Below are 8,605 nucleotides of genomic sequence, written 5' to 3'. Positions count from 1 at the left end.
ACTCATTAAAATGTTTTGTGCCATCTGCTGTGGGTTTGCCCAAAATTACAGGGCCTGGCGTGTTTTCCCTTACTTAGCATACGTTTAAGTATGTGTTGGTATCTCAGAAGCTTTCTGAGATATACAATGGGATTACTGAGTGTGAAGGTTTAAAACCCAACAGCAACAACGTCATGTTTTATATGTGTAAAACAGGCAAAATCAAGTAAGGTTTTACTTTAAAATCCCCTGAAAAGGATAGGAAATTTTATAAATAAGAAGTAACTTCTGAAATCTATCACAAGCAAAAGAGAGTAGGATTGTACTCAGAGCTTTGTTAAAAAAAATTACTTCTGCAAATTTAGACCAACAGAGTTCTAGAAGAAAACATGAGGTCATAACTTTGTAAGGCTCTTAGGATATAACATGACTGTTTTGAGCTAAATTGTCTTGTTGTTATTAATGTCTGTTTTGACAGCAGGTCACAGATCCTAGTTTACGTTTTAAATTAGTATTTTCTTTAATTCTAGTTTATTTTCCTTCAGGTAAAAGAATAAGATTAATTATACCACACATTATTTTTCTAGGTCTTTTTTTAGCAGATCATTCAGTGCTAGAAAAAAGTCATTTCCCCCTGCGAGATCTTAGTCACAGATAAATAACTCAGATAATCAATCTGATTTCAAAATCTGATTAAGAAAACTTGAGAAAACAGAAAAGGAAGATATCAAGTATGATATATATATATATATATATATATATATATATATATATATATATATATATATATATATATATATATATACATATATATATATATATATATATATATATATATATATATATATATATATATATATATATATATATATATATATATATATATATATATATATATATATATATGTTTATTTATATACCGGTAGTACCAATTCACATTATGTTATCATCTCAATGTGCTTTAAAGAGACATGACTCAGGAGGATAACATCAAGGTTGAAGACAAGTGGGTTAAAAACCTATCTAGCAGACCACTGACAAAACCAGAGATGGATGTACTGAGTAAAGGCCTGAATTTTGCCATTGCTCCACAAGAAGTACCCATTGTGGAACTAATCACGGCCACTGAATCGGCCATCAGGAACAACAACTTGGCTGAAACGGAGGCAGAGCAACTCAGAATGAAGGTAACAGCCACCCTGTCCAGCGCCAAACCACCTCCTTCCAACCTCACACCCCAGGAAATGAAAGCCATAACATCCCTGAGCCAGGACCAAAGCATCACCATATTACCAGCAGACAAAGGAAGATGCACCGTAGTCCTCAACACCTCAGACTACCAAGACAAAATTATCACTCTACTGAAGGACACTAATACGTATGAATCCTTGAAAAGAGATCCAACCAGCGGCTACAAAAAGAAAATAATAGACTATCTCAAACAACTTGAAAAAGACAAGGTAATTAACAGCACAGCCTATTTCAGATTATATCCAGGGGAGGAAATTCCATGCTTATATGGACTTCCAAAAATTCACAAAGAAGGGGCACCACTCAGGCCCATCGTCAGCAGCATTAACTCAGTAACATACAACATTGCTAAACAGCTTACTAATATCTTAGCTCCCTTGGTGGGGAACACACCACATCACATAGAAAACTCCAAAGACTTTGCCAACAAAGCCAAACATTTAAGGATGGCTCCAGGAGAAACCTTGGTATCGTTTGATGTTACTTCACTTTTCACATGCATACCTATAACAGAGGCAGTGGAAACAGTCAGGACACGTCTTGAACAAGATAGTGATTTAAACAACAGGACTAATTTCACTCCGGACCAGATCTGCACACTACTGGGCCTTTGTCTTTCCACAACCTATTTCAAATTCAGAGGTAATTTTTACAGACAGAAGCATGGCTGCGCAATGGGATCTCCAGTATCACCAATTGTAGCCAATCTTTACATGGAAGAAATGGAAAAGAGAGCTTTAGACACTTTCAATGGAATACCACCAAGCCACTGGTTTAGATACGTGGATGACACCTTCGTCAAAATCCAACTAGAGGAAGTGGAAGCTTTCACCAAACACATCAACTCTGTTGACCGTAACATCAAATTCACCAGAGAGGATGCCAAGGACAACAAACTACCCTTTCTGGACTGCCTGGTGAGCATGGAAGGAGATGGAAGCCTAAACATTGAAGTGTATAGGAAACCTACTCACACAGACCAGTATCTTCTTTTTGACTCACACCACCCACTGGAACACAAACTCTCAGTCATCAGAACCTTACAACACCGGGCAGAACATGTCCCTACTAAAACAGATGGGAAGCAAAAAGAACAGAAACACATCAAAGATGCTCTCCAAAACTGTGGATATCCAAACTGGGCTTTTATCAAATCAGCAAGGAAATCCAAAAGACACGCAGCAGAAGACAGCGATGGGAAAATTAAACGCAAAAACATCACAATCCCTTATGTTGCTGGAGTGTCTGAAAAGCTCAAGAGGATTTTCTCCAAACACAAGATCCCAGTACATTTCAAGCCAAACCAAACCCTTAAACAGAGGCTAGTGCACCCTAAAGATAAAACCTCCAGACCGAATATGAGCGGAGTGGTATATGCTGTTCAGTGCAGCGAGGAATGCTCTGATCTTTATATTGGCGAAACAAAACAACCTCTCCACAGACGCATGGCCCAACACAGAAGAGCGGCCGCCTCTGGACAAGACTCCGCAGTACACCTACACCTTATGGACAAAGGACATTCTTTTGAGGACCAGAATGTCCATATTCTGGATAAAGAAAATAGGTGGTTTGAGAGGGGCGTGAAGGAAGCCATCTATGTTAAGAGAGAAAAACCAACTTTAAACAGAGGTGGTGGACTCAGATTCCAGCTTCCAAAAACATACAATTCAATAATAGACATGATCCCTTCCAGATATCACCAAACCCCCCACCCCATCACAGAGGAACGAGGGACCTACCCGCCCCAGCCGGTGAACAATACCTCCTTAACGACCAACCCTTAACAATCATAGACAGGTTTCAGGTATTACAGGAGACAATCCCCCCCTTAATGGCAATCCCCCCTTTAACGACCGACCCCTAGAATCATAGACAGGTTCAGATATTACAGGCTAACGATGGAACTAACGACCCATTCATCGGTTAGATTTGCATGTTTCCAAGCGATACAAGGCGTTGTCTATATAAGACTCAAACTCACTGCGGATCCAGACATTTGAATTGAGAAAGCTTCCTGGAGAGGTGGCGAAACGTCTTCAAATCTTGAAAACCAGTCCAGTGGATATTTTTTGAATTTTTACGGAACTTTAAAGAGACAGTTTAATCAAATCATACAAACAGATTGGTTAGAAGTTTTGTATCTCAAGAAACCCAGCTGACTGCATCGAGTCATTGATTTGAAGGAATTCTCTCCTCCCGGAGAACTCTGCAGCAATTCCTCACACTGAGCATTGCATGCAGCAACAGAGAAAAAAAAAATCTCCCTTTTAACAGTAGAAACCTCCAGCAGAACCAGGCTCAGTTTGAGCAGCCTTCTGACAAGGCCAACTGGGGGTTCAAGAAGACAAAAGCAGACACACAAAAGAAAATGTAGAAGCACTGATCCATAAAAAAAAAAATGTATGTTAGAAAAGGTAATGGTAAACTATCTTAATAGGTGAAACTATCTAGGAAATAAAGTTAAGCAGATGGACTCTGGGCCAGTTTTCATGTCAAAAAGCAGGAAAAGAGCTCACACATTTAGTTAGAGTAAAACTGAGCCCATGGCTACATGTATGCATTGGAGAGATAATTTGTTTCCTAAATCAAATTACTGGCCATTTCTGTATTGATAGAAGCAACTACCATTAAGCATTTGTGAAAGCTGACAGTTTTAAATATCCTTTGTGAGGAAATTTGGCCAACTTTTCTTGCAGAATTGTTGTTGCACAGCCAACAAACTTTGGTATGAACAAATGATTAAGGTAATGCCACAGCATCTCAGTCAGATTTCAACCATTCTACCAGCTCCATCTTTGACTGCCAATGTTTTGTTTTCTAAAATACTGTGTTGGTTTAAAGCAAAAGAGCAAAAGCAACAGGATTGTCACTTTAACAGTTCAATTCTTTCCAGTCCACATAATTCTGGACATAAAGATGGTTCAAGTCAAATTCAAAGCCATGATGTATTTTTTGCTCTTTGAGGGTCAGGTAGCTAAAGTTAAGGATGGGCGGACATGTACAGGTTTTTCACAAAACAGGTAGTTTCATCTTCTACTACTAAAGCGTTTCTGGAAATCAGACATTTATGTGCATGCTTAAAGGATTTAATCTGATCGAGCACTTGGTACATGTATAGACATTTCAAGGTCAGAGAATTATATTTAATGTCCATGTAAACAGAGATGTTGAATTTTCAATCAACCAAGGTTTAGATCAGCCTTGGGAAATTTTGTGCATGTAAATGTAGCTACTGATCTGTTAGATACAGAAAAAAAATCTTCTGAGTTTCTTTCAAACACCGGAGACATTTTGAATTATAATGTTTTTGCATCTCTGCAATTTCTCCTCTGTGTTATATGCAGTGTTATCCTTCCTGCTAGTTTCTTTGGTCGACTAAAAAAATGTCTTGTTTGGATAATCACATGTTTCAAGTGGTATCCTGACATGTTTTTGTTCCATTCATTTTCCCTCTGCAACTGAGAGAACAATGTCAGCCCGGTAACTCAGAGTTCTGATAACAGAAGGTTTGTGTTCAATTGGGTGATATGAGTGAAAATGCAGACCTATTATCGTTCTGCACCAAAATTAGAAGCTCTCATAAACTCCATGCACCTTTTCTACCTAATATTGTTTGTCTTTTGATACGTACTTACGGTAAAAGCAATGCACAAAAACAGTTTCAGTAGCCTCTAACGGTTTCTTGGAAAATTAGCTCATGTTAATTCAGTCGCCAAATTCAGCAAAACACCATGGGGACAGTTGGAGCAAGGGATTTGCATCGTCTGTGATGTCTGTGAGGCTATGATGTTGTTATAGACATAAATTTCATAGGAAACCTGACACTTAGTTTAAGTCTTTGTCACAATGAATTCAGGCAGATCTGAAAAAAGTTGGTCCAAACAGGACATAGCCAAGGCGTTCCTTTTAACCTGAAAATGTGCTTCCCACTACTGTCGAGATCTCCCTATGTCCATCTGTTTGACTATTTTTCTCTCTTTCACAGCAGTGCATAGTAATCCCCTTGCTGGCAAGTACACATACAAAACGTAGAAGGTGACACTGGTTAGCCCTGCAAAGCCATACACAGGTGTCACTGGGTCAGTGAGCCCACCTGTACTCATCTGCGAGGCAACATATGCATTTACACACAGCCATGTAGCCCGGACTGGGTTTCCTCCTGTGTTACTTAAAGAAACATAACCTTTTCCTAATAAAAATGCATAAGATATGGGTGCATGCATCTTATACTCTTTTTCATTATTTGAAGTTCACAGTTGACACTAAAACAACCAAAAAATCCCATCTTTCATTTTCCTTTCAGTCCCTCAAGTGGCTGTTGTATTTATGTTTGTTTTTTGATCAAGGATAAAATAATTGTAGTCACTTCAGGACAGTTGTCATGGAGACTCAGAGGTTGATGCATGCTGACGGAGAGACTGAAAGCAGGGGATAAGACGTGGGCAGAGATGTGATAAGTTTGTGTCTGTGTGCTTATGTATGACCGTTAGGGCAAAAACTTGTGCCTGTGTCCACATGTGATGAATGAAAAACAATTGGTAACGGGCCAAAAAGAATGCAGCCCAGGATCAGACATGAACATTTATGAGCGCAGAGGAGGTTGGAGCTGGGAGGGGGGGGCTATTTTAGTCTGGGTGTTGTCATGGAAACTGCAGCCTCACTACAAATGGAGACATCCAGAAACGCGTGGATCGCGGAACAAATAATGTGCGTAAGGCTTGCCGTGGAGCTACACCATGGCCATGCGACAATGTGCAATCAGTCGAACCCCCTTCATACACACACACACACACACACACACACCCACACACACAAACATATGAATGGCTCTCAAAGCATGACAACTGTGGCATCTTCTTCATAACAGGGACAGAATATCAATGCAAGGGCGCTCTTTATGTGGGGGCAGAGCAAGAAGACAACAAGAAGAAATGGCACTCATTCAAACGGTTATTATCCGTCTTTCCTCCCTTCATTTTTTCGCTTTCTCCATCTATCCACCTTCACCTCTGTTTGTCTACCATTCTTCCTCACTGCTGCTATCTCCCTCTCTCCAGGGCTCTGAAGGACAGAGGTATTCCCACATTTCTCCGCTGCTATAGCAACACTGCAGCAAGAACAGGAAAGAGAGGACGCAGCAAGGCAAGGAGGAGGGGGAGGATGGAGACGTGGTGGAGGTTGGGGTGGGAAGGTGGGGACAGAGAAAGGGGGGGTTGAGGGTTTCGAGGCAGCCTAAGCTGCGAGATGTGTGAACAATGCTAAGGCTAATGGTAGCAGCGGGAGCAGCAGCCAAGTGTTGCTGAATTCCCCTCCTTTCCTGTTGCATCAAATTGAGTGCAAACTCACATGTAACACATGTCCTTCTTGCAAAACTTGCCAGTGTAGAATGTATTTGTTCCCTCTCTACAGAACAGACAATTTCAGTCATTTCCTGAACGTCATCTGTAAGTGAAAAGGACACAGACAGAACTCCTCCTTCCTTGTGCATCTCTATAAAGATGGGCAGTCCCTAGCTGAATGGGGACCTTCTTATTTTTGCAGTAATTCAATAAACCTTAGCCAGTGCAATGAGTCCAATGGCCAACAGGATGAAGATAAATCAGTGCAGAATGCACAAAAGATCATTCCAAAGACCAAAGCTATTTCATATTGATGTCATCATCCCCTTCTGTCAGGACTGAACACAATCTCATTATCCCCTCATATACATCATAACCTATTAGAATAAAGCTGTTTCCCGCAACATAGAAAGATGTAAAGCAGGCCATAAAACTCATGTGCTCTGCAAGAAGCCCCCTATGTCCTATTCTTTCCTAGTTTCCACACATTGTTGTGCTTAACAAGCTGTGCAAAATTCTGATTGATTTGGGCATACACTAAAATGAAATGTTTTATCATCATATTGCAGATGAAGAAGACAAGTTTTACCCTCTTTAAATTCTACAAGGGGGGCATTCTCCTGCATGCCAATTGGCAAAATGCCCTCTTTATTAAAATATCATCCTTTATGAAAAAAGTTTTATGCATGATGAAAACCAAAAGCTCCCTTCTTGGCTTAAGTAAATGACTGAAGTGCACCTATAAACCCTTAGAAAGTATGTATAGTAAAGTGAAAACGTGGGTTTGTCAAGGCTCATACAATTCGACCCAGAATTCAGGCAGAAAGAACAGGATAGTTTAAAGGGAAACAGGGGTCAGCTGGGACCATTATGCTGGATTCTCTGTAGAGACAGGCACTCTGGTTAGTGATCACTAGGCTCAGATGGAGAACTATAACGAGCATGTGAATCACTAACCTGGTTATAAGTTCAGTCCGTGTCCAGAGGAAGGAGTGGAAGCCAGTCGGGTGATTTTTCCACAACATGAGGCAGGAGCCGCCCAGAGAGTTCCAGGAGCAGAGCAGCCTGTATAGAGGAAGCCAGCAGACGCTGAAGAGCAGATGGGTCAAGAGGCAGAATCCAGAGCAGGGGACAAGCTGGGGTCCAGACGAGAAGATCAGAGAGATGCAGAGGTACCCATGGGATACTCCAAGCCGGGGTCAGGGGACACATCCAAGGTTGTTAGCAGGCAGAGAACAAACAGTAGTCAAGCAGAAACAGACCGAAACAGGGGCAGAGCAAGACTCTGGAATCTAGGGGCAAAAACGGGTCAGGATCAGTTAGTCAAACAATAATACAGGATACGCCAGATATTTGTCACACAAGGCTCTAATAATCTGGCGTCGATGGCAGCACAAATAGGAGCAGGAAACAGGTGGATCAGATGACGGTAATGAGCAACTGGACAGAATTAGACATATGAATAGAATGTGCAATTAAGTCAGCCACCAGCGCCAAGATCATGACAGTGTTCCTTCTGACAGATTAGTCCTGTTTGTTTTTTACGCCTTCAAGATGTTTAATTTTGGACAAAAATAATGTAAATACAAACAAAAGATGTTACTAATAAATTCTTGACCCACCTGTTTCAGTTTTGTGTAATAAAATTCAATTTGAAAATTTTTGTTGCTTTTCTCTGCTCTTCAATACAAATTGCATCCTCTATGCAAAACACTGACAGAGTCACATTACAGAGACATGTGATCCTCCTGCTGTGCTTGTATAAAGGCCTTGACACTGCTACCTTCTTCCTTTTTGCATAAGGATCCAGGAGAGGGACTACATTGGGGAAAACAGAGACAACAGGTTAAATGGACTTCATTTCTCAACCTCTTCTCAAGTTATGTAGTTCTGATGCCACACACGAAACCAGATTTCTGCAAAACAGACTGTCTGCAATTTCTTCACTGAGTTACAGGAATAATTGGAGCCAGAGGTCCCATAATGATGAACCAGAGACCAACAAAGGACAAACCTAGCCTCCCGGCTAAGCCATC

At 40.7% G+C, this 8,605-nt stretch overlaps 1 protein-coding gene across 1 annotated transcript; it reads left to right on the top strand.

Annotated features, from left to right (window-relative positions):
• Positions 1 to 950: 950 nt before the first annotated feature.
• LOC119793815 lies at positions 951 to 2,867 on the top strand (the record flags this gene model as incomplete). The annotated part of the gene is made up of 1 exon (XM_038301090.1): positions 951 to 2,867. A coding segment is annotated over exon 1 (1,917 nt), but the record flags the coding sequence as incomplete, so codon positions are not given.
• Positions 2,868 to 8,605: the final 5,738 nt, after the last annotated feature.

This window comes from Cyprinodon tularosa, unplaced genomic scaffold (genome assembly GCF_016077235.1).
Source record: "Cyprinodon tularosa strain WSP-4 unplaced genomic scaffold, ASM1607723v1 ctg46, whole genome shotgun sequence".
NCBI lineage: Eukaryota > Metazoa > Chordata > Actinopteri > Cyprinodontiformes > Cyprinodontidae > Cyprinodon > Cyprinodon tularosa.
Note: the sequence above shows the minus strand (reverse complement) of the source record. Positions and strands in the feature narration are given on the sequence as shown.